The 27,656-nt window shown below is 34.4% G+C and overlaps 1 protein-coding gene across 1 annotated transcript in view; it reads right to left on the bottom strand.

The window, feature by feature from the left end:
• HFM1 (helicase for meiosis 1) overlaps positions 1–27,656 on the bottom strand; it is a gene marked incomplete at its 5' end in the record, with an annotated part of 114,176 nt that overhangs the window by 56,038 nt on the left and 30,482 nt on the right. The window contains 12 exons of the mRNA XM_080801850.1: positions 2,967–3,014; positions 3,114–3,220; positions 4,635–4,726; positions 10,497–10,577; positions 13,997–14,044; positions 14,827–14,960; positions 15,583–15,677; positions 16,631–16,776; positions 17,390–17,491; positions 17,600–17,643; positions 20,945–21,033; positions 21,116–21,316. Of these exons, the coding sequence (XP_080657976.1) occupies positions 2,967–3,014; positions 3,114–3,220; positions 4,635–4,726; positions 10,497–10,577; positions 13,997–14,044; positions 14,827–14,960; positions 15,583–15,677; positions 16,631–16,776; positions 17,390–17,491; positions 17,600–17,643; positions 20,945–21,033; positions 21,116–21,316 (1,187 nt within the window). The remainder of the gene's footprint in view (positions 1–2,966; positions 3,015–3,113; positions 3,221–4,634; positions 4,727–10,496; positions 10,578–13,996; positions 14,045–14,826; positions 14,961–15,582; positions 15,678–16,630; positions 16,777–17,389; positions 17,492–17,599; positions 17,644–20,944; positions 21,034–21,115; positions 21,317–27,656) is intronic.

The raw sequence follows: 27,656 nt of genomic DNA, 5'->3' as shown, positions 1-27,656 counted from the left end.
CATTATATTTTAAATCTTCTCATGTATATACACTTTCACCCAGAAATCATTGAAAAATATGATATAAACACCAAAAAGCTCATTTCAGCATTATTTGTAATAGTAAAAATTTGTAAGCCATCTAATTCTTCATCAACAAAGGAGTGGTTAAAAATTATATTTATATTATAATATTATATAATATATAATATTATATTTTATAATATATTTATAGTATACATTATTAAAGTATACATTGCTGTTAAAATAAGGTTAATGTGTATATGTACAGATATAGAATCTTTTTATTTTATTTTATTTTTTTATTATGTTCAATTAGCCAAAATCTAGTACATCACTAGTTTTTTTTTTTTTTTAAGATTTTATTTATTTATTTGACAGAGAGAGAGAGCGCGCATGCACACCTGCACAGAGGTAAGGGGAGGGACAGAGGCAGAGGGAGAAACAGACTCCCCACTGAGCAGGGAGCCTGCCGGGGTTCTATCCCAGGACTCTGGGATCATGACCTGAGCCAAAGGCAGTGGCTTAACTGACTGGGTCACCCACGTGCCCCACATCCAACATATTTGTACACTGTGATGCTGCTTCACATTTTCATTCTCTTTACTACTTCTGGTTTGTTTTTCCTCCTTGGGCTTAATTACTTGTATTTCAAGTATTCATTACTATAAGAATAAATCCACTTAATGTTTCCTAAATTCCTCAAAAATAAACATATAAATGTCTGAATATATAGTAGCCTAAGCTATCCAACCCCCAAATCAGATATTCATTCAGCTATCTAGTTTATGAAAGCACCCTTCAAAATCAAATTCAAATTATATTATACTGAACACTCTATAAAAGAAGATGACTAAAATAAATTAGCTACATTGTTAGTTTTTGATGTAGTGTTCAACGATTCATTAGTAGAGTATAACACCCAGTGTTCATCACAACATGTGCCCTCCTTAGTACCCATCACCTAGTTACCCCATGCCCTAACCCCCCTCCCTTCTGTAACCCTCAATTTGTTTTACAGAGTCCAGAGTGTCTCATGGTTTGTCTCCCTCTCTGATTTCTTCCCATTCAGTTTTCCCTTCCTTCCCCTCTGGTCCTCGTAGCATCACAAGAACAATAGTAATGATTTTTTTGGTAGTAGACATTACATATGTTTATTAGCACACATATTTGTGCTAAATAAACTGGAAATTGTAAGGATGCACAGCAAACTACTGGTAATAGCTACTTCTGGGGAAGAAATATGGGAGGCCAAAACAGATCTTACTTTTTGATTTATAAATTTTTGACTCTTTAAAAATTAATCCATGCCTTACTTATATAATAATAAGAAATAAATGAAGAAGAGAAATCACTGATTTGGAAATACATCTTACAAGTTCACTGAAAAATACCAGTTAAAACAAACAGAGCTAGTACTGAGTACAAAAGGTCTGGGAATTAAAGTATTGAAAATTTTTTTAAAAATCCTTAAATTAAAGGTCAGAAACTTGGAAGGATAAAAGTTTAAAATTAAGAAGATTAACATCTACTTAAAAAAAAACAAACCAGATCTGAAATTCAACAAAGTAACAGGGATATGAGAGACAAAGGAAAGTGGTAACTATTAGCCATTATTACCTACCAAAACACCATACATTTTGGATTAAGAAAAGATTCTACATAGTTCTCTCTTCCTGGTCACACTCAAGTAGATGAAAGGTAGTAAATTATAATAGGAAACTAAATTATGATATTTTTAAAAAATTATAAAATCATCAAATCTAAAATCTGACAGCCCCAATTAAAAGAATGTATGACCCAATTTAAGAGAAGGTAAATGGAAGCATTAAAGCTGCCAATAAAGTGTTCCTAAGAAGATGCTTGTGGAAAAACACTCTGATTTAATTTGACCCAATAGTTGATGCAACAGAGTATATTGGGGGAAAAAACTGACAGAAGAAAGAGACCTGGTTGTAGTTCTAGCTCAGTCTCTAGTATTGCAATAAAATCTTGGGAAAGTCACAGTTTATCTGGGCATCACTTACTTCATTTGTAAAATGAAAAGACTAGACTATATGGTCTCTAAGGGTATTTGAATTTCTAGAAAAATAAAGCTAAGAAACAGAACATTAACTTCTGCTGTGCAAGCTATAATCTTCTGTTGAGCTGTGTAAAACTGTGAGAAGTTTGTTTCTGAGACTTCAAGGCATGTGGGAGATAAAACTCAATGGAATGTAAGGAAGTATCCCAGAGAGAGAGACCTCCTTTAGCTAAGGAGGAAAAACAAATTCTTTGAATAACAGGTTTTACTGAAGTACATAAAAAAGTCATTTCACATGAAATCACATTATCTAAATCAAAAAGTTTAACAGTAAGAACTAAATACTCAGAAAATCAACCACTAGGCAAGCAGAAAAGAATGTTGTATTTGTGATTGTGATTGCAAACAATTTACAATGTAGTCTTAGTTTACTCTTCTAATTACTATCCCTCTATAAAAACTTTCCATTCTCAGTAGAATAGACATTCCACTGTCATATATGCATTCACTCACTCATGTTTTTACTTTTACTATTTGTCTCTCCCAGAATGCCACTATCATTCAATATACATTTATTATATGTGTTTCCATACTGTCCATTATCTTCATACACACGGTTCTCATTGTTCTCATTCAAGCTAACTTGAAAGCTCCTGATGATGACAAACTCAACCTTCTTTTCTATCATTACCTTGCTTCGGCAGAACACACTCAAAAAATGTTTGTTGACTTAAAAAAATTCACAAATCATCTATTTTAATTGAAGTCTGAGAGTTTTGGGACATTAATTTCACATCTATATTCTGACACCTTACTTTTATGTAAATGCGTCCTTTCTGGTATTAAGGAAAACAAATTATAGTAACTTTTAAAACTAAAAAAAATTTTCAGAAATATGAATCACAAATGGTAGTATTTTAAGACATTTAATAATCATCTTTACCAATTTACTTTCATTTCTCTTGTTTTAATTCTTCCTTCCATTGGAAATCTATAAATAAAAACACAGGGCAAAACTTTTATTATTATTACTTATTTTAACTAAATAGAACCTTTAAAAAATTATTTAAAACATATTTAATTTCCATACCTGATTGTTACCCGATTTGGATCTTTGTTCAAAGTATTCAGTGTTTTCTTTTCATTTATCCTTAACTGCACATCTACAAATTCCTTGCAGCTGGCTATCATGGTGACCTATAAAATTTCATCATTTGCCCATTTACTTATATCCCTTCTTTACTTCTTTCCTTTCATCTTCTTTCTCTATATTTACTTATTTTCCATGCTGCCTTGGGATATCACAGCTTTATCATTTAAAATGTGTAACAGAATTAAAAATTCATTTTATACATTTTGCTTCTTTAAGGATTCATTCATTCACTAATAAGTGTTTACAAACACTTGATAAATGCTTGACATTACGCTAGACACTGGGACTACACCAATAAGATCATAAAGATTAACAAAATAAAATTTAAAATATTTAGTCCTGTGCCTACCACTTAGTAATAAGCACTCAATAAATGTAGCTGTCATTTCTACTACTATTATAACATTATTTACCCTTCTGTAGTTTGCAAATCATTATCCTGATTGAGATTAATTTTGTAATGGAAAGAATGCTTTAGATATTAAGAAATTTGTATTACAGAGCCTAGTTCTGCCAGATGACTTTGAGCAAAGCACTTTTGTGCTTTGGTTTCTCACATCTTTAACATGAAACTAACATCTGTTCTAATCCTCTTACATACTTGCTGAACTCAAAATAAGATTAGTTAATGTTAAATTAGGGGGTTTTTACTTGATTACCCTTAGTTAAGAATAATATTTACATAAAAATAGAAGCATTCTAGTTTTCATCAGTTTTTGTGCAATTTTTGTATAATAATCTCATTACAAAAATCAACCTAGATATCTTAAATAAAAATTAAAGGTTAAATTTGAGAATAAGAATAAATATCTTGTTGCATATTTATGTCCCCTGTAAAGGAAGAAAGGACCAATACGGTTCTCAAGTATCAACAACATGACTATGGTTCTACTTAGTGCTATAACTGTAAAGCTGCTCTCACAGTTGATATCTTAGTATAATCTTGTTTTCATTCCACTTTTCTGCAATCACTGCTTTTTTCTAGTCTATCATAAATCCTATCCTATTTCTACTATTTTTCTGATGCAAAAAGTTTAGAGAAGGATTGCAAGTATGTGGCACACATGTCCAACATTGTCCATCATTCACAGCAGACTTGCCTAATATGTCATGACACATTATCCCGGTCTTTCTCAAAAAAGTACACTTGGTAGCCACTACCAAGGTAAATAGCATTATCATTTAAGCTGAAAGAGAGTTGCCATCCCTACTTTGGGTATGTATATAAATTTTCTTAGCCTTGATACAGAGATACAATTGAAAATTTATTGTAAAGAATAATATTCCATATCTCATGACCAAAGGTATGTAAGATGGAGAGACATAAACACTACTAGAAATGCTTTCTTGTCTGCTCACTCATTCTTAAATTGCATGAGATATGCAAATTAGTTGTTTCCCCAATATTATTTTATACTATATCATTACATATTTATTTTCTAGTGACAACTAATTTACCAGATCTAATAAAGTCTCCTTTCCACTGATGGTACAAAATTTCTTCACTGTCTCAAATGTAATGTAATACCAAGCCATCAATCTTCCTGCCTCTGTGAAAAAAGATGAAAAAAGAAACATTCACTCCATCAGTTGAAACAACGTGCTTTTTCATCAGTTTAACAAATACTCCTTAATTTCTATTCTGCTACTGTAACAGCATCAGGTACAAAGACACACCAGAAAATCTAGAAGACACAGTTTCTAGAATTTATAAGTTGGCTAGGGAGATAACTATATACAAAATAGCCAGACTAGAGCACAAAATCCAGTTAATGATAATATTTACATATACGAGGGGCACCTGGATGATTCAGCTGGCATCTGACTCTTGATTTTGACTCAGGTCATGTCTCGGGGTCATAAGATGGAGCCTAGCATTGGGCTCTACGCTCAGCCTGAGTCTACTTGAGATTCTCTTTCCATCTATCCTCTGCCCCTCCCTACTCTCTACACACACTCTTTCTTTCTAAAAATAGATAAATAAATCTCAAAAATATATTTACATATACAAGCTTAAGTACAGAGGATATTAAGCCTAAGAGAATGGTCAGTGTGGGATGCCTTAGTAGGAAAATGGGGCTTGAGCAGGATTTAAAAATGAATAATATGCCTTGGCAGAAAAGAAAAGCATCATGACCTCAGTGAAAAAAATCAAGACTTATTTATCAAAACTGTAAAGTTAAAGGCTATCTTTAGGGCCTCCTGGGTGGTTCAGTCAGTTTAGCATCCAACTCTTGATTTCGGCTCAGGTCATGAGACTGAGCCCCACGGTCAGCTAGTGCTGGGCATGGAGCCTGCTTAAGATTCTCTCTCTCCCTCCACTGCCACTCTCTAAAAAGTTAAAAAAAAAAAAGACTATTTTTATAATACCTTAATGAGAGATATGGCTTGATAGTAACTATGAGTTCAGGCCAAACTGACCTGCTTCAAGTCACTGCTCCATCACTTAGTAGGGAGGTGATCATATGCAGGTTATTTTACCAATATCTTAATGTAACTTGGGGATAATAGAAGCATATACGTCATATATTTGTTGTGAAGAGTAAATGCAATATTACATGTATGGCACATAGCACAGTGCCTAACATTAAATAAATATTGCCTACTTTTATTACCAAAACATGATGAATAATAGACTATGAGGGCCTGAAAGAGCCTTGAAATGCTAACAAAGGAGTTTAGATTTTGAATTTGATTTGTAAAATAACAGAGGACCACTTAAAATTCTTGAGCAATATTTGATTAAACTGAAGTGTGAATGTAAATTGTTTTGGAAATAGAACATTGAGTTGGCTGGAAGTAGCAGTATGGGTAGAGCAGGGGTAAATAAATGATTAAATGAAATTCATTTGAAAAGTTACTGGTTTCAATTACAAGTTGTCAAAAACATTATAAAGAATGTTAAGCCTTGTGAGCACACACAGGAAACAGCTGGGAAGAAAAAATTGCATACTGCCTCTCAAGCAAAGGGCTAACATTTATGTATGTGCTACAGGTTTTGCTGAAGAAAGGAAGAATTGGACATTCCATCAGACATACAGGCATCAAGGCCATGGTAGAGTAGACAGAACTAAGAACCAGGAAGAGAAGTAGCCAGGGAAGCTTAAAAGCCACTTTATCAATTAACATCCTAGTGGATATGTTCGACCGAAATGCAGGGGATGCAGTGGTTCATAAAAAGGAGCTTCTGAGAGCAGTGTGTGAGATATAGAGAATATGGTTACCATGGGAACTAGTATGTTAATCTTTAGGATATATTTAAAGATATTCCTCTTATCCTAGATGTTTATAAATTAATATAAGGTTTCTCCCTGCTAGAGACAATGAAAGGTTTGAGAAAAGACTTGATACTTGCTGGCTTATTAGAAAGGATGAAAGATTCCTAGGCAAGGTATAAAAATAATTTAGAAAAGAAGGCATGAAGAAATTGAGTCAAAGTAGAAGGTCTGGAAAAAATTTTAAAAGATTTGCAAGTGAAGGTGGAAATAAAGATGCATCTTTCAATCAATATGGTGTTGAATGATAAATATTCTTAAAATACCAAATTCAGGAAATTTCAAAGTAAAGGCCATAGGATCACAGGGTGGGGTAGAAAGTAGAGGCCATGAAAAATACCTCCCATATCTCTTCCTACCAGAAGTGACTGACTGATGGCTCAAGCTAATATGCTCTGAATCTATCATTATGTTTACACCAAGATCATACTCCTCATGAGATGCTCCAAACCAATGACTACACATGGCAGAAATATTAAGATAGGCCTATAAAATAGGAACTCCTTGGATAGGGAACTTTGAACTTAAAGATTATTCGTCAGCTTTGCTGAATGGCCTTAGGACTGCATTTTAGGTTAAAATTCTCTTTCCTTCTTTGAAGCCAACAACTGAACAATTCATGCAACCTCATAACAAGAATACTAACCTCAATAATTATCCTAATAAAAATATTAGCACAGTTTAGAAGACATGTTACATTCCTCATAAAATTATACATACATACATAGACACATGCATGCATACATACATAAATGCTTTGTGGGTTTGTTTTTTTTTTTTTTAATAGCTTAATGGTATCAGGTGCAACAAGATTTGAGGCTACTGAGTTATAAACACAAAGGGCAATATGTTCAGAGACTGGACATTGGGTAATATGAATTTTCAATGCAGAGTACATGGCCAATTTGGGCCCAGAGGAAAACCAGGTAAAAGGGCATTATGTGCAGTGCTGTATTATTCTGAGAATTCAGCTACTTTCCATTAGATTTGTGTAGTTTATGTTAAGCTGCTCTGATGGTTAATTTTAGGTGTCAACGTAACTATCAACTAGCTATAGAATATTCCTATATTGGGTCAAATATTATTCTGGATGTGTCTGTGGGGATATTTTTGGCTGAGATTAACATTTGAATTGGTAGCTGATGAGTAAAGCAGATTGCTTTTTTTTTTTTTTAAGGTTTATTTTTAAGTAATCTCTATATCCAATGTGGGGATGAGCCTACAACCCCAAGATCAAGAATTACAAGCTCCAACTGAGCTAGCCAGGTGCCCTGCAGATTGCCTTTCCTAATGTGGGTGAACTTCATCCAATCAGTTGAAGGCTTAAATAGAACAAAAAGACTGACCCTCTGGTATAAGAAGGAATTTCTCTGCCTGACTGCTTTGAGCTGGGAAATGTGTCTTTTCTTGACGTTGGACTGGAACTGAAACATTAGCTCTCCTTGGGTCTCAAGACTGCCAGCATTACACTGGAATTTACACCATCAGTTCTTCTGGTTCTCAGGCCTTCACACTCAGACCAGAACTATATCATTGGCTGCCTAGATTTCTATCTTAATGACTACAGATCTTGGGACTTCTAAGCCTCCATACTCATGTGATACTTACAGTAAATTTTATCTACCTATCATCTATCGACTTTCTGTGTGTGTGTGTGTGTGTGTGTGTGTGTGTGTATAGCCTGGACATGGAATGACACAGGAATTAAAGAGAAACCAACGATATCAAATATTTCATAATCTTAAGCCTGACAAAATGGTTATGCTACTGAGAATGACAGGCAAATATATAGACAGAGATGTATTTTTCTAACCTTGGACAAAAGAGAAGAACAACTCATATTTATGGTAAAAATTTTTTACATTGATTATTCCATTTGATCATCATAACAACCCAATAATGTAAGTAGGACATATAATATATTCCTGTTTTGTAGATGAATAAACTAAGTTTTAGTGAGCATAAGGTCACAGTTAGCAAGTGGTAGAACTGGGAGTGAAATCCAGGTTTTGGAACTCAAATTTTATGTTCATTCTATTTCACAGTATTCCAAGTCATATTAACTGTTACATGCTTCTAGATGTCAAGTTTCATGTTATTTACCTAAATAAAGACTTTCAACAGAAAATTGAGCAGTGGGCAGCTCAAAAAAAAAAAAAAAAAAAAGAAAAGAAAAGAAAATTGAGCACCAGATTTTGTAAAGAAGGTGAGAGACCAGAATCAAAATTACAGTTTTGAATTCATTTATGGAATGACTATAGCTGAAGCTTGAAGGTAGATCATGTTTTTAAGAAAATAATCAGAAACTGGGAATGAAAGTCCAAGGTCTGCAACTTTAAGAAACCCACAGTAAAGCAAAATGGTCAGCAAAGAGAGATCGATTAAAGCAGAGGAAAACTAAAAGGTTACCAAGAATAGGAAAATTAGTCAGGTAGTATTCACTGATGATGGAGAAGGATCACTATAGATCATTTACTTGGTATATTCAAGAGTAGAAGGAATGGTATCTGTGTATTCAAGAAGTTCCACAGGAAAGGAATGATAGTGGGAATTAGATCCTTGAGAGAGAAAGTACCTAAAGAATAGATGAAGTTACATTAATGATTCTCATGCTCCTTCTAATGAGACACCCTAGAATACATAGAAGATAAATGATAAACAAAATTATGTTTATCAAAAAGACCACGGGAGAAGGAAAAAACAGTTATAAATCTAGGGCTAACAGTAAGGGCAATAAATTGCTTTAAAAACTTGATCTTATATAAATAGATGAAAAGAACCAATCAGAGATCAAGAGCACAATAAATGAAATTAAGACTAAATAGGGTAGATGAAGCAGAGGAACGAATTAACAACCTGGAAGACAGTAATAAAAAGTAACCAAGCCGAGCAAAGGAGAGGAAAGAAAATTATGCAAACTGATAATAGTCTTAAGGAATTCAGTAGACTCCATTCAACACTTAGCAAAAGTGTAATAACATTTGCATTATAGGCATCTGAGAAGAAAAGGGAGAAAAGGGGGCAGAAATATTTTTGAAGAAATATAGCTGAAAACTTCCTTAATCTGGGGAAGGAAACAGACATCTAGATCCAAGAGGCACAGAGATCCTCCCAAAAATTCAACCTGAGGAGGTCCACACCAAGACACATTGTAATTAAAATGACAAAAAAATAGAGATAAAGAAAAAATTGTAAAACCTTACATTAAATACAACTAAAAACATGATACAAAATTATACATTTCTAAACTATGGTTGCAAATGTATAAAAAAATGCATTAAAAATGGAAGGATACTTGTCAAATGCTAACAATAGGATCCTGATTTTTAAAAAACTTTTCAATACCTCCAACTTCTATTAAGGATTAATTTGAAATAATGAAGTCAGTATTTCCTTAAGGAAACTTCTAATCATAAGTCCTAAAAACTACAAACCATTCTTTGTCTCTTGTATTATACTCTAAATAGAATGAAAAAGACAGAGAAAGAGAGAGAGAAAAGGAGGCAAAGTAACCATCTGGATAACAAATGTTTGAATAATTAATAACTAGCAAAAGTGTACCTACAAGAATTCTACGAGGTTTAAAGTGATCCAATATTTCAATTCTCTGCCCAAAGTCACCAGAATCAGTGAAGACAAAGTACCTGTCAAAAACAAGCTCTACAGGGGCACCTGGGTGCCTCAGTCATTAAGCATCTGACTTCAGCTCAGGTCATGATCCCAGGGTCCTGGGATTGAGCCCCGCATGGGGCTCCCAGTTCAGCAGGAGGCCTGCTTCTCCTTCTCCCATTCCCCTGCTTGTGTTGCCTCTCCAGCTTTCTCTGTCAATTAAATAAGTGAAAAAAAATCTAAAAAAAAAAGTTCTATAATTTTATAAATAGGACTCTTACATAAATATATCATGCTAATAAATGATGATACCCTGTTGAGACAACTGAGATTATAATTTAATTTTATTATCATCTAAATTTTAGTAGAACATATTTTTAAAATTTAGTCTTAGCCTTAAGCAATTGTTAAATTTACTAACTAATGGAAAAATTACCAGTTGGTTTGAAATTAACATCTTCATCCATCCTTATCAAGTCCAGAGATGATAAATCATTCAGATTCTTCAAACATAATTCTGTCCAATAATAAGAAACATATTTTTATTTTAGTAAGATAAGGGAGCAGCACAAAATAGAATTTATAATCAAACATGCTAAAGGTCTGTTTCTCTATATTTGCTATGAGAAAACTGTAGTCACTTACGTGGTAAGGAAAAACTCATTAAATAAAAGAGCCAGTGAACAGGCTAAAAAGATTTTCTAATAGTAACAATAATACAAATTACCAAATAAGTGATGAAATAACATTTACAACTTGGAACTTTTAATTTTAAATGAGAAAATTTGCATTACCTCATTTAATTTAATTCTCATAATAACATAACAAGGTAGGTACTAATATTATTTCATATACAAGTTAGGAAATAAAGAAATAGAAAAGCTAGGTTACTTGCTCCAGGTGTATGTAACCACCCTGCTATTTGACTTCCAGTGTGGCGTGGCTTTCTTTTTCTTTTTTTTTTTTAACTTTTATCAAAGATACATACATACAAAATATAAAGAGCCAAATAGATCTACAAAGATTGTCCAAAAAACCACCAGTCTTTTCCCTCCTCTGAGTTTGCCAAACTCTTGAGGCAACCACTTGTGACTATTTCAGCTGATGCTTTTAGTACTTAGTTCAGCATAATTAACATGTTTCTATTGCTACCTGGAAGGAACCTCTGAACAGGAAGTAACGCAAGTTCACCTATCACTGACTGCTGAAGATCAGAGCAATTATAGTAGCCTGCTGCCCACTGGACTCCAATTGTTCCATGCTATAAAGCCCAGAAGACTGTAGGTATTCAGATCACAGAGTGGGAATGCCACAACATGTTCAATCTTTTTTTTTTTTTTTTAATATTTTTTTTTATCTATTTGACACAGAGAGAGAGAGAGAGAGTGAGAGAGAGAGAGATCACAAGTAGGCAGAGAGGCAGGCAGAGAGAGAGGGGGAAGCCGGCTCCCCGCTGAGCAGAGAGCCCGATCCGGGGCTCGATCCCAGGACCCTAAGATCATGACCTGAGCTGAAGGCAGAAGCCTAACCCACTGAACCACCCAGGCACCCCCAACCTGTTCAATCTTAAATAGAGTAGCCACTCACAAAAACATAACACTTAACAGGCAAAATTCTTGGAGAAATGCTTCAGTTTAAGCAACATTGCTTAGGCAGCTTGATAAACTTTTAAGTATTTGGTTATTAAGTAAGGCTTTTGAAGTCTTTGCTAATTTTCTTAATTACCCATGATTAACATGCGAGAAGTTAAAAGGTCAAAGAAGAATACTTACTATATTACATTACTGAGCACTATTCTAAGCTTTGGGTTTACAACAGTAAGCAAGACATGGCTCCTCCTCTATAGAACTTAAATTTTATGGAAGAAAAGAATCAGTACAGAATTTAATAATAAAGTTTCAGGCACTGAAATGTACTATGAAAGAAAATAAAGCAGAGAGAAAGGACCCAGAAAATAAGAATTTTTTTTTTAAAGATTTTATTTATTTATGTGACAGACAGAGATCACAAGTAGGCAGAGAGGCAGGCAGAGAGAGAGGAGGAAGCAGGCTCCCTGCTGAGCAGAGAGCCCAATGCGGGGCTCAATCCCAGGACCCTGGGATCATGACCTGAGCCGAAGGCCTCTGCCTAGCATGTTTAACCCACTGAGCCACCCAGGCACCCCGAAAATAAGAATTTTTAAAGGTTTTAATTTTTCATGTATTTTTTATATAAAGCTATGCAATATCTGATTTAGTAAGGATATGTTCATCCTAATTTTCAACATAAGCTTATCACCTTTCCAACAAAAGGAAAATAGCAACAATATCGTGGAAATTGTTTTACCATTCTCTCTGAAGAGGCAGATTTAATTAAGGTAGTCCAGAAAGGCCTCTCTGAAGAATTGATATTTGATCAAAGATCTGAGTGAAATGAAGGTGGAGACCACAAGTAAAAAATATGGGAAGTGTTCCAGGAATAAGGAACAGAGTGGAAGGACCAGATGTGGAAACAAGCTTGGTATATTTAAGGAACAGCAAGAGATCCAATTTATAAACAGTTGAGTGAAAGAGGGAGAAAGTAACAAGAAATGAAGCCAGGGCAGGATGATATCAAAGAGGATTTGTGGGCTCTGGTGAAAGTTTACATTTTATTCTAAGAGTGAGGAGAGAACTACTGGAGGATCATGAGCAAGAAAGTATAACCAAATTTAGGAATGCTAAGGATCCTTCCTAAGAGATTTAAGGCAGACCTCCAGGGATACCAAACTATTAAATTCAGTTATATAATAAACTTGGCTATTCTTTATAGGCAAAATCTAGCTCTCCCATAATGACTAAAGATAAGGCAAATATGAACTATGGTTCTGCTAATTTAACAAAAGTTAAATCATTACAATTATCAGAATGTAGCAAGACTATATTGGACTATCTTAGACTATCTGATTTCTTGTGTGTATTTGATTATTATGATCAAAATATATGTTTTAAAAACTCCATTACAAAATTGGTCAGTAAGTAAAGAATAATACAACTATTTTATATATCTGTTTCTCAATAGCAGCATTATGAATATATGCTATTGCTTATCACCTTGTTTCAACAATATATTTGTTCTTTAGTCAAGATAATTTTACTGCTTCATCCTTAACTCTGCATCTTAATATGCCATATGTGTATATCCAAGTAGAGAATAAATTAAAATTGGCTAAATATTTTCAGGTCTACAGTTTACACTACGAGTGCTCCTCCGTATATGCATGTCTACTCCTTTATCTTTTTTTTTTCCCCTTCAAGTTATCTTTGTACCACCCAGTGTGAGGCTCTGGGGCTCAAACTCACAGCCCCAAGATCAAGAGTTGCATTCTCTATCAATTGAGACAGTGAGGTATCCCAAAATTGGCTAAATATTTTTGGTGGATCTAAATTTTTTCTTTCACTGAAAGAGAATCTCAATACAAAGAAGAACTAATACTTTCTAACCCTAATAAATGCTCAACAATTTTTTGATATTTGAAAAGACAGGTAATGAAGTATTAATTAACTGAAAAATTAAGCTTGGATTTGATGGGAATACATCATTAGCTCAGGTAAGGATAAGAAGCCCATAATCAAGGTAGGCTTATATATTCAATTAAAATTAAACTAGAAAATGAAGAGTTGTATATCTAAAGGCAATATTTTCAAAGATGAGGGTTATTTTTAAATAAAAACGGAGTTAACATTATATAAAGGAAGATATTCTGATAGAATCAAAAAATTCATTAATTCAGAAAAAAAGTACTTGTGCTAAACTTTATTTGCATGTGAAAAAGAAATACTTCATATATTTTTTTTCTGGAAACAAGTTTACTTTTTAAAAAAAATAAGTTACCATAGAGTATTCTTACTTTCACACTAACTGATTTTTTCATTAAAATTTATAAAATATAATTTTTTACAAGGAAATGCATCTAACCTTGTAATTTTGCTTCAATTCCATCTTTGTTCAATCCAGATGCAAAACCTATAAAAGTTATGAAAATTCACAAAAAGTTAAAATAGAAAGGACTTAACTCATATTTGTAGGCCCAGTTTATACCCAAGTTAATTAGAAAGGAGTAGTCTAACTTAATCTTAAATAGGGGGGAAATAGCTTAATGAGTTAAAACAAGGCTTACCTATCTATAGAAAATAACCACTGTTGTAAACAATTGGTTATCTTTTGCTTTTTTATTGTATAACTATGACCATGCATACTGTATTTTTTTCCCCTGGAGAGCTTAAAGTTTTGAACCTGTGTGCATTCGAGTAATACTGCAACAAATCAGGTTTTAATTTGATATTCAGCAATTCCAAGTATTTTTACTTTATAACATGTACCAAATGAAAGAACCTTCTAGAAGCAACATAACCAGATGTGTGTTAGCTTTAGAAGCAGGATGCACATTCCAGCAGCAACAGCAGTACTATATACTTTGATTCGAACACTAGTTCAGAAAAAATTCAAGAATCTTTTTACTTTAAGAAAATAATTTTAGTCATTTTTATTATTTTTATTCCAGTTAATTTTTTCTAAAAGGTCTATATTTAATGGTGCCAATTTCAAACCTTATTAAAAGACTAGAAGTAAAACAGATAAAGATTTCTCACATTTTTCTACTCTTGTTGCTAATGTATTTCTGAATGTTATTACTTTTTATTTCTGTTACCTATTAGTGTCTATAATCTATTCTGTGACTTAAAAGTATAAATATAGACTCAACTGGCTTGAAAAATTTACTACTTTTTCAAATCAAAGTAACAAACCATAATGAGATGGATTTTTCAAGGCTCTGATATAAAGCAAAGTTGACCGTATCCATTCCAAAGCAATATTCACATCTGTGATGGTATGTAACACTATCTCTGCATTTAAATGTTCAATAAGATGTCTGTGTAAACTAATAGAAAAAAAAAAACCTTTGTATTAGTAATATGTATTTCAATGCCATAACCTTACATTTTTAAACTGCAATAACATTTTGAATAATTCAATAATTAAACATAATTAAATAATATACTCATTGTTATGCTAATAATTCATGAATAACTTAATTTTCAAAAATGTAAGAGAAAATCATTAAAAAAATCAGTTCAACTGTTAAAAAATTATAGACTTTTCTCTATCTCATGGCTCCAGAAGACATTATTACTTAAAAAGAGTAGAGACTGAATATTCTCTCAGAGTATTACAATCATATATCTTACTAAAGGTTCCAGATTGCCTATCTATTATTAAACAAATTTTAAAGATGTAAAAAGATGTGAAAATTATAGTCTTATTACTAATTTGGCCTTTTATAACAAGGATATATACTATCATATGCCAGGAAACTAGTGAATAAAAATATTACGCTGTCCTTTTTAACTCTTAGCTTCTTAAAAGGACACAAACTTTCTACCTAGATTATTGAAAAGTTTTAAGACAATGGTCTTAGACAATCTAATCAAATTTGCTTTTAATATGTGAATAGGAAAAATGTTAGCAGTATTTACATCATTTTAGAATATTTTTTGTATTACCTGCTTTCTATAGTGTCACTACAAGCTAACATCTGAATATATTTCTCTTTTGTACTTAACCGAGTCATAATAACTGCAGTAGCTGTAGTGTCAAACTGGAAAAAAAAACACACACACACACACACACACACATATACAGAGAAATGTAGTAAAAAAGAGTACATGTTGGTACGAGTCCTCTTTAAGAATTCATAAATTTCATTTTATATTAAGCAGTGCCTGTCTTAAACAACAGGTCAAAAATGCCTTAAAAATGTTTCTGAATTTGAATGTTCACTGAAAATTTAATTTAAAACCTTCCAAGAGTATAGATGTAAAAATATTACTTTAGTTTCAATGTAATATAATTTTGGTAATAGTAAAAACAAAACAAACTTAGGCAACTGGATAAAAGTTCTAAGATTTGGTGTAGTTTACATATAATCTAATTGATCTTATAAAAAACTATGATTTATATAATATTTTGACATTCTTTGAAAAGATATTCTTTCTAAATATTCCCCTACTAACTATAAGAATGACTTCTTTATTTAAGTATTTGCTAGAGTAGGACATGTTTCTTAAAGCATATAGGCTAGTTTTTAATTGTCACAATACCTGGGGACCGCTATTGGCATTTTGTGCTAAGACCTGGGGATGCTACACATTCTGCAATGTATGACAGTCCTAAACAATGAAAAACTGTCCCATCTAAAATGTGAATAGCATCCTCATTCAGAACAAAAAACAAAATCCGAAAAACCCTCAAAACCAAAACCAAAAAAAAACCAAAAAAAAAAACCCCAAACCCACCTTTGATGGCATATACACATTCATCAACCCAACCAATAGCCTAGGGAAACTCAGAGAGCATAGCGGCAGCATCTCTCCTTCAGTGAGATTCATTTTATTTCTATGTCTCCATTAAAGCAGATTTTCTATTGCACTTAATTTTAAACCTAATCTGAATGTGAAATGCTGATCTGTTTAACAAAAAGTACACAAAAAACAGTTTTTGCTTTTTACCTTATTTTAAAACAAGTTACAAAAATAAAATATTGTCACTTACTTGAGGTCGACCAGCTCTACCAATCATCTGCAGAATATCTGTTTCACTATACTCTTCAAACATTCCTCCAGCATAATGCATCGTAGATTTTATAACTACTAGGTGAGCAGGCAAATTTACTCCCATAGCTAAAGTACTGGTAGTAACTGTATCAGATTAAGAAATAATAGTTTCAAACCATATAACTCTATTGCTTCAGTAGAGATCTTCTTATAAAATATATATTCTTATAAATATAATAAAAACTCATATATAGGGAATTTAGGAAAAACAAAGAGGAAAAGAACATCACTATGTAAAATAATAACACATCTTAAAATCAAAAAATTCTTGGGGTGCCTGGGTGGTTCAGTGGGGTAAGCCTCTGCCTTCGGCTCAGGTCATGGTCTCAGGGTCCTGGGATTGAGCCCTGCATCGGGCTCTCTGCTCAGCAGGGAGCCTGCTTCCCCCTCTTTCTTTGCCTGCCTCTCTGCCTACTTGTGATCCCTCTCTCTGTCAAATAAATAAATAATCTTTAAAAAAACAAAAACAAAAACAAAAAACTATTAAATTCTTACTCTTCAGGTAGCACTATTCAGTAGCATGATAATCAAAACTGCCAGAGTTTACAGCAACATGTGTTAAGTATGGGTAATTACATAATTTGAGATTCTTAGAAGAAAAGCAGAAATAAGTCAGAATACTTGAGCTTCTTTTTTTCTCTTAACAAACAGTTTTCCAAAATATCTTATAATAGGCACAAGAATATGTTTTACTTACAAAGAACTGGTAGATCTCCAACAGTGAAAGCTTCTTCAACTACTTTTCTATCTGACAGCTCCATACCAGCATGATGATAAGCAACACCATGCATTAAGATATCTGTAATAGAAATGTATCATCTGTTATATGTTGTTAACATTTCATCCATAATTGATTCCTTTTTATGTATGGCTGAAAACCCTATTCAGAAATAATCTCTAAACTTACCTCTCAGTTTCAAATCTCTTATGGAATATGTACACTTCTGTAACCTATTTTAAAAATACCATAAAATTATTAAGAGTTATCCCCATTAACATAAAAACTTAGTTTATTAATCATTTTGAAGCTACAGATATTAGAATATTTTCACAATACCATTGTTCAAAAATCACCTTTAAGAAGTAGAGGATACCCACCTTTCACCACCTTTCATATTCAGAAGTCCCTAAATTTACAACTCAGCAAAACAAGAAACAAGTTAAAAATGGGCAAAGGACCTGAATAAACATTTTTCCAGTAAATTTATACAAATGGCCAACAATACATGAAAAGATGCTCCACATCACTAATCATCAGGGATAAATGAAGTCAAAATTACCTCACAGCTGTTAGAATGGCTAGTATGAAAATGACAGGAAATAACAAATGCTGGTGAGGATATAGAGAAAAGAGAGCCCTTGTGCACTGTTGGTGGGAATAGTAAACTAATATGGACCACTATGGAAAACAATACAAAGATTCCTCAAAAAATTAAAAATAGAACTATCACATTATCCAGCAATTCTACTTCTGGATTATATCCAAAGGAAACAAAATCAGTATCTCAATTGCAAAATTATTCAGAATAGCCAACATATATAAACATATATAAGCCAACATATATAAACATATATGTGTCTGAGACAGATGAATAAAGAACATCTGATACACACACCCACACATACACACACATAAACACACACAATGGAATATTATTCAGTCTTAAAAAAAAAAAAAAGGAAATTCTGCCTTTTTCAACATGGATGAAGTTAGCGGCCATGTTGCTAAGTGAAATTAGCCAAATGGTAATAATATGGTAATAATAATATGGTAATATGATAGTCAATTCTCATGTTATCCCACCCTTGATTAAGAAACTGAAACTGAAAAAAGTAATGTGCCCGATGGTACACGGCTAGTAAAGTGGCAGCACTGAAATCCAAATCATGGTCCCTAACTTCACACTGTTTCTGTCCTTTTTTTTTTTTTAAAGACTGATTTCTTTATTTGAGAGAGAGAACAGTGGGGAATGGGCAGGAGACAGGGTGAATCCTAAACAGATTCGGAGCCTGATGGGGGGCTCCATCCCACAACTCTGAGATCATGACCTGAGCCAAAACCAAGAGTCAGTTGCTCAACAGCCTGCGCCACCCAGGGTGTTACTAACACCAACATTTGTTTCTAATACCAACATTTCATTCCTGGAAAATCAGGAACAAAAAAGGAGGGAGGGGAGGGAGAGACAAAGAGTGAAGAATAAAATGAAAGACGAGAAATTTTCCTTGAGTAACTAGGTAAAGAGTGGGAAGTAAGAAAAGGAGAAATATGATATATGCTTCTGTATAAGAAAATGATTATCTAAAACAAAATTAGCTAAGTTGGGTGCAGCAGACAACAGGGGAAAAGGGAGAGGATGGAATGGAAATTAGTTTCACGGTTGCATTCAGGTTACCTATTTCAGTTTCTCACTCTTACAGATAGGTTCGGGTTCAAAATGCTAATTATTAAGTATTCATCTTAGGAGGTTATATAATCAATTCTATATGAATGATGCTACTATTACACAAAGAATTCTATCAATTTTTATTAAAATTTCCTTCAGAGTTAGTTTTTGAGCAAGAAAGTAAGCCTCATTGCTTGACAACCACATCTGCTTTTGACTAAAAGTCACATGGCCCAACTAGATCAACTAGCTTATTCACCCAAGTAGAAGGTCCCAAATTACTCATTGCTACTTACGTCTCCTCACTCTATAACTATACTTTTTAAAAAATTCCAGTTTACGTTTGTACTATTACTAGTTTTATAACGACTTGGTCAATTGGTTTTTGAAACACCATCTTTGCTAAAAACATTTAGAAAATTAATAACCAAGAATGTTAAAAAACCAAGTCCAGCTGGTATGGAAACTATTAATTGCAATTTAATTATAGAAAAGGATTTTGCAGCAAAATGACCTAACGGATGCATATATTTTCCCAATATGCTTGATCACTGCCTTAAGCAGCCAAGAAGTTTTCTGGATTAAAACCAAAGGCTCAGACCAGGTGATTAAAATACAAACTTTAAAAAAAGGCTTAGGAAACATTCTCATTACAAGAATACTACCAATTAACTTCCTGAAGTTAACTAAGACATTCCAGAAATATTTTGTTATATTTTTGTTATTTGAATGCATTATATAACAGAAGTAGTATTTAATAAAAAGCTAAAGAAACCAGAGTACAAAATAGCTGAACATGTTAGATTTAGAAACCTTAGTAACAGAATCTGGGGCTTGATGGGCAAAAAGTCTTGTAGGAGTTGCTAGAACATGAGTGGTCAAAGGAGAATTGAGTCTCTTTTCCTGGTCTACACCAACTCAAAATGGCATCCCATTCATTTTCATTCAACATATCCAAAACAGAATCATGGTTCTCTCAAACCAACTCCTCTTCCAGTGTTTCCCCATCTTAGTTATATAGCACTCCCTGGTTGTTCATGCCATGTTTATCACTGACATCTCCCTCACCTTCTCCCACATAGGAAATCAATTACCAAGTCCTATTTATTTTTACTTCTAATTATATCTCAGATATATCATTTTATCTCCATCAACACTGTCACCTCCTTAGTTTAAATCACTATTAGTTTCTAATAGTTTGAAATGCTCATACATATGCAATTGGAGATGTCAGTTAGGCATGGACTATAGACTAGAGTTCAGAATGGAGCTATAAATTTAGGAACTCATAGACATATGAGTATACATACATTCTTTGAACCCATTTGATAGACACAAATACACAGGAGTGTGGAATTAGAAAGAATGAACCTTGGATAGAACCTCCAGAATGCCAACCTTTCAGAGCTGCATAGAAGAGGACTGAGAATGAGCAGCCAGCAAAGTAGGAAGAAACTTGATAGAGGATGATCACGGAAGCACAGAGTCCAGAATTTTGAAGTAAGGTGGGAGGGATCAAATGTATTAGAGGCTCCTGAGAGATCAATAGCAAGATTAGCTTTAGTGAAAGATTACAACAGATACCAAATTCAAAGTGGATTTTTAAAAAAAAATGAAGACAGCAATATGAATAATCTTTCAAGAAACTGGCTAAGAAATAAAGAAGATAGGATCATAGTGTCACTAAGATTCACTCTCTCACTTAATCTTCCAAATTACTGTTATCCTTAACTTATACCTGAGGAAACTAAGGCTTAGAGAGGCTGATTAACTTGAAAAGATGAAAGAGCAAATACAGTTTTCTCATCTCATCTAGATAATCCCTAAAAGTCTTCCCATCTCCAATAACAAAAAAAGAGAAAATGTACCTCTGTTTCTGTTCCACAGCCATAATAAATTTAGCATCTTTCACAAGAACAGAAGCAGCCTGTTGTACACCTTTCCTTGTTGCACAAAACTGAAAATAAATGAATAATTCTTGGATTGATCATATTAAAAACCAAACATTACATCAAAAATAAGCAACTAACAATCCATACCACAAGTGTGGGTTTCTGATCAGAGTATGTTTGTATAACACTGGCAATTTTGTAGTTGAGGGTTAAATCAAACTTAAATTCAGTTTGGTTACTTCTGCAGGGGAATCCAAGAACCACTTTCCGAAGTTTCACCGGCCTATGTCTCTCATCCATTTTCAGGCATACTGCAGGTCTTTCACCATCTGAAAGCCATTCTGCAATCTTTAAATGACAGAAACATATATTAAAAGTTCTTTCTAGTCAAGTTTTATGGCTAAACAATGCAATAATAGACCACTTTTAAAGACAAGGTATAAAAATAATTAAGCTGTCTTTTTCAGTATTACATATTCCAGCGATACTATTCTATTTATATATTGGTAAATATTATCAGTAACAGTATTTTAAGATTATTCCCACCTTTCAATATGCTAAACTCCCAATTAATTATTATTATTTTGTTTTATTTTCCTTCCCAAGAGTCCAAAATAAAATTAAAATTGATTTTGGCAGAGAAACTGTATTTCTCACTATCATTATTAACCTTCCTATTCTTCAGAACTATGCCTAAATATGTATGACAGCTCTTCTGAGTTGTGCTAAATAATAGCCAAAGAGTAGCAAAGTAATGGTTGGCTTAGATTAGCAAGGGTTGACAATTTTTAAACAAAGAGCAAATGAATGTTTAAGAGATAATAGTGCTGAAAGTACATTTCAGACTCAATGCCTGAGTCATTTGTTAATTTCCGAAGCTGTGGTGAGCAATCCTTATCTTCATATAACCTGGTTAATAATTGGGCTTTATGCCTGCTCTGAAATTGACCACTGCTTTGACAGGAAGATGGATTAATGAGTTTTAGTTGCAGGGGAAAGAAATATTAAAACATTTCAAGGTTAACGTGTATGCAAATAAGGTCACACAAGAATTTAATTTGAAAGGAGCAGAAGGCCAAGGGTGAAGACCCTAATTTAGGAGAAAATTGACACAGAAGATTTATACAAAGAGACAGGAAAGTAGCATACACAGATGTGGTGATTATCACAAAGGGCAAAAGAATTTCAAGAATTACAGAGTACTGATATTTAATGACTGCTTACAAATCAATAAGAAAAGTTTATTATCCCAATGTGAAAAAAGGGTAAAGAACAGGGGAGAGACAAGATGGCAGAGGAGTAGCAGCCTGAAATGACATCAGAACCCAGGAGTTCAGTTAGATAGGTATCAAACCACACCTACAAACTCAACAGGAGATAGAAGAGAAGAAGAGCAGCAATTCTAGGAACAGAAAATCGACCACTTTCTGAAAGGTAGGACGAGTGGAGAAGTGAATCTGAAGTGATGGAAGACAGACTGCAGGGGGAAGGGCTGGCTCCCAGTAAGTGGTGGAGCAAGGGAGCACAAAATCAGAACTTTAGAAGTCTGCTCCACTGAGGGACATTGCTCCAGAGGCCAAGCGGGTGTGGAGCACTCATAGGGACAGTATGATCTCAGGTCCCACGGGGTCACAGAAAGATCAGGGGTGTCTGAGTGTGGCAGAGCTCCCAGGTATCAGAGCAGGGAAGCCGACTACAGAGACAGAGCCAAAGAATGAGCCTTCAGATCAGGGTTACCTTAAACCATGATCCAAAGCATCGTCAGACCACTGTTCTTCAAGCAGAAACCCCACAAGGGGCAGATCCAGGGAGGCTTAACTTCCCGCTCTGGGAAGAGCAGGGTGGCAGGAATCTGCTGGGTTTGGAGACTCCAAATAGGGTCATGTGCCAGAGACAGAAATGCTCAGTCACAGGCCAGGTGAGCTTGGAGTGCGGCCAGTGACCAGGGAGATAGGAGTGATTGACTGCTTATCTCTGAGGGCCACTGAGGAGTGGGGTCCCGGGCTCTCGCCTCCTCCAGGCAGAGATTGGGAGGCCGCCATTTTCATTCCCATCCTCCAAAGCTCTACAGAAAGCTTTCAGGGAAAAAAAGCTCCAAGAGTGAACCTAAGCAGATTACTTAGCCCGGTCCCTGGCAAGGGCAGTACAATTTCGCCTCAGGCAAAGACATTTAAGAATCACTACAACAGGCCCCTCACAAAGAAGATCAGCAAAACATCCAGCCAAGACCAAGCTCATCTATCAAGGAGAAGAGCAGAACTCCAGAGCTAGGGGAAAGCAACACATAGAATTCATGGTTTTTTCACCATGATCCATTAGTCTTCCAAAGTTAAATGTTTTTTAATTGTATTTTTTCTTATTCTATTTTATAAATTTTTCCTCTTTCCTCTTTCAATGTTTTCTAACTAGTTTATCTTAACAATATCTTTCTTTAAAAAATCATTTTAAACATTCATTGTTATAGTCATATTTTAATCCCTTCATTGTATTTAACCTTATTTTTTGTATACATATAGGTTTTTTTTTTCCTAAAAAATTTTGGGATACAATTTCTTCTAATAGATCAAAATATACCCTAATCTAGCACATGACTTTGCTCTAGTCTCCAGCCTGAGCACAATCCCTCCTCTTTTTTTTTTTCAACCAACTTATCAATTCTTTTTTTAGAATTTTTTTTTAAATTTTCATCTTTATAGTCGTATTTCATCCCCTAATCACGTTTACCCTTATTTTTGTGTATATATATAAGTTTTTCTTTCTTTAAAATTTTGGGAGGTAGTTTCTTCTAAGAGACCAAAATACACCCAAAATCAAGTGTGTGGCTCTGTTCTATTCACCAGTCTAATATATATACATATATATATGTATATATATACACATATATATATATAATTTTTTATTTTTTAATTTTTCTTTTTTCCCCCTTTCTTCTCCCCCTGGTTTTGGGTCTTTTCTGATTTGGTTAGCATACTTTTTTTTGAGGTCTCTGCCACAGTTTTAGTACATATTCTCTCATTCATACATTCTTATCTGGATAAAATGACAAGGCAGAAAAACTCACCACAAAAAAAAAGAACAAGAGGCAGTACCGACGGCTAGGGACATAATCAATACAGAATTTGGAATATGTCAGAACTACAGTTCAGAACGACGATTCTCAAGGTGCTAGCTGGGCTCGAAAAAGGCATGGAAGATATTAGAGAAATCCTGTCTGGAGAAATAAAAGAACTAAAATCTAACCAAGCTGAAATCAAAAAAGCTATTAATGAGGTGCAATAAAAAATGGAGGCTCTTACTGCTAGAATAAATTAGGCAAAAGTGAGAATTAGTGATATAGAAGATCAAATGATAGAGAAAAAAGAAGTTGAGCAAAAGAGAGACAAACAACTACTGGACCACGAGGGGAGAATTTGAGAGATAAGTGACACCATAAGACAAAACAATATTAGAATAATTGGGATTCCAGAAGAAGAAGTAAGAGAGAGGGGGCAGAAGGTATATTGGAGCGAATTATAGTAGAGAATTTCCCTAATATGGCAAAGGGAACAAGCATCAAAACCCAGGAGGCACAGAGAACTCCCCACTTAAAATCAATAAAAATAGGTCCGCACACCATCATCAAATGGTAAAACTTACAAGTCTTAGTGACAAAGAGAAAATCCTGAAAGCAGCTCAGGACAAGAAGTCTGTAACATACGATGGTAGAAATACTAGACTGACAGCAGACTTATCCATAGAGACCTGGCAGGCCAGAAAGAACTGGCATGATATATTCAGAGCACTAAATGAGAAAAATATGCAGCCAGGGGCTGCCTGGGTGGCTATATCCAGGGGCGCCTGGGTGGCTCAGTGGGTTAAAGCCTCTGCCTTCGGCTCAGGTCATGATCCCAGGGCCCTGGGATTGAGCCCCGCATCGGGCTCTCTGCTCTGCAGGGAGCCTGCTTCCCCCTCTCTCTCTGCCTGCCTCTCTGCCTACTTGTGATCTCTGTCTGTCAAATAAATAAAATAGTAAAAAAAAAAAAAAAAAAGAATACTATATCCAGCTAGGCTATCATTGAAAATAGAGAGATAAAAAGCTTCCAGGACAAACAAAAATTCAAAGAATTTGCAAACACCAAACTAGCCCTACAGAAAATATTGAAAGGGGTCCTCTAAGCAAGAGAGAGCCTAAAAATAGTAGACCAGAAAGGAAGAGAGACAATATATAGTAACAGTCACTTACAGGCAATACAATGGCATTAAATTCATATCTTTCAATAGTTACCCGGAATGTAAATGGGCTAAATGCCCCCAATCAATAGACACAGGGTATCAGAAGGGATAAAAAAAAAAAAAAAAAAAACCCAGAACCCATCAATGTGCTATCTACAAGAAACTCATTTTAGACCCAAAGACACTCCAGATTTAAGGTGAGGGGGTAGAAAACAATTTATCATGCCAATGGACATCAAAAGAAAGCTGGGCTGGCAATCCTTATAACAGATATATTAGATTTTAAGCCAAAGACTATAATAAGAGATGAGGAAGGACACTATATCATACTTAAAGGGTCTTCCCAACAAGAAGATCCAACAATTTTAAATATCTATGCCCCTAACATGGGAGCAGCCAACTATATAAACCAATTAATAACAAAATCAAAGAAACACAACGACAATAATACAATAATAGTAGGGGACTTTAACACCCTCCTCACTGAAATGGACAGATAATCCAAGCAAAAGATCAACAAGGAAATAAAGGCCTCAAATGACACACTGGACCAGATGACCATCACAGATATATTCAGAACATTCCATCCCAAAGCAACAGAATACACATTCTTCTCTAGTGAACATGGAACATTCTCCAGAATAGATCACATCCTGGATCACAAATCAGGTCTCAGCCAGTACCAAAAGATTGGCATCATTCCCTGCATCTTTTCAGACCACAATGCTCTGAAGCTTGAACTCAATCACAAAAGAAAGTTGGAAAGAACTCAAATACACGGAGGCTAAAAAGCATCCTACTAAAGAATGAATGGGTCAACCAGTAAATTAAAGAATTCAAAAAATTCATGGAAACAAACGAAAATGAAAACACAACTGTTCAAAATCTGCAGGACACAGCAAAGGCGGTCCTGAGAGCTAAATATATAGCAATACAAGCCTTTCTCAATAAACCAGAAAGGTCTCAAGTACACAACCTAACCTTACACCTAAAGGAGCTGGAGAAAGAACAGCAAAGAAAGCCTAAACTCAGCAGGAGAAGAGAAATCATAGAGAGAGTAGAAATCAACGAAATCGAAACCAAAAGAACAGTAGAACAAATCAACAAAATTAGGAGCTGGTTCTTTGAAAGAATTAATAAGATTGATAAACCCCTAGCCAGACTTATCAAAAAGAAAAGAAAAAGGACCCAAATAAATAAAATCATGAATGAAAAAGGAGAGATCACAACCAACATCAAAGAAATACAATTACAAAAACATATTATGAGCAAATATACGCCAGCAAATTTGACAATCTGGATGAAATGGATGCATTCCTAGAGATGTATAAACTACCAAAACTGAACCAGGAAGATACAGAAAACCTGAACAGACCCATTACCAGTATGGAGATTGAAAGAGTCATCAAAAATCTCCCAAAAAACAAGAACCCAGGGCCAGACAGCTTCCCAGGGGAATTCTACCAAACATTTAAAGAATTAATACCTATTCTCCTGAAGCTGTTCCAAAAAATAGAAATGGAAGGAAAACTTCCAAACTCATTTTATGAGGCCAGCATTAACTTGATCCCAAAAACCAGACAAAGACCCCAAGAAAAAGGAGAATTACCGACCAATATCCTTGATGAACACAGATGCGAAAATTCTCACCAAAATGCTAGCCAATAGGATCTAATAGTACATTAAAAGGATTATCCACCGCGACCAAGTGGGATTTATTCCTGGGCTGCAAGTTGGTTCAACATCCTCAAAACGATCAATGTGACATAATACATTAATAAAAGAAAGAACAAGAACCATATGATACTCTCAATAGATGCTGAAAAAGCATCCTTTCTTGATCAGAACTCTTTGAAGTGTAGGGATAGAGGATACATACCTCAATATCATTAAAGCCACCTATGAAAAACCCACAGTGTATATCATTCTCAATGGGGAAAAACTGAGAGCTCTTCCCCTAAGGTCAGGAACATGGCAGGGCTGTCCACTATCACCACTGCTATTCAACATAGCACTAGAAGTCCTAGCCTCAGCAATCAGACAACAAAAAGAAATAAAAGGCATCCGAATTGGCAAAGAAGAAGTCAAACTCTCACTCTTTGCACGTGATATGATACTTTATGTGGGAAACTCAAAAGACTCCACTCCAAAACTGCTAGAACTCATACCGGAGTTCAGTAAAGTGTCAAGATATAAAATCAATGCACAGAAAACAGTTACATTTCTATACACCAACAGCAAGACAGAAGAAAGAGAAATTAAGGAGTCGATCCCATTTACAACTGCACCCAAAACCTTTAGATACCTAGGAATAAACCTAACCAAAGAGGCAAAGAATCTGTACTCAGAAAACTGTAAAGTACTCATGAAAGAAACTGAGGAAGACACAAAGAAATGGAAAAACGTTCCATGCTCATGGACTGGAAGAACAAATATTGTGAAAATGTCTATGCTGCCTAAAACAATCTACACATTT

Source organism: Martes martes (assembly GCF_963455335.1).
Source record: "Martes martes genome assembly, chromosome: 4".
NCBI classification, from domain to species: domain Eukaryota; kingdom Metazoa; phylum Chordata; class Mammalia; order Carnivora; family Mustelidae; genus Martes; species Martes martes.
This window is presented reverse-complemented; position numbering and strand designations above follow the sequence as displayed.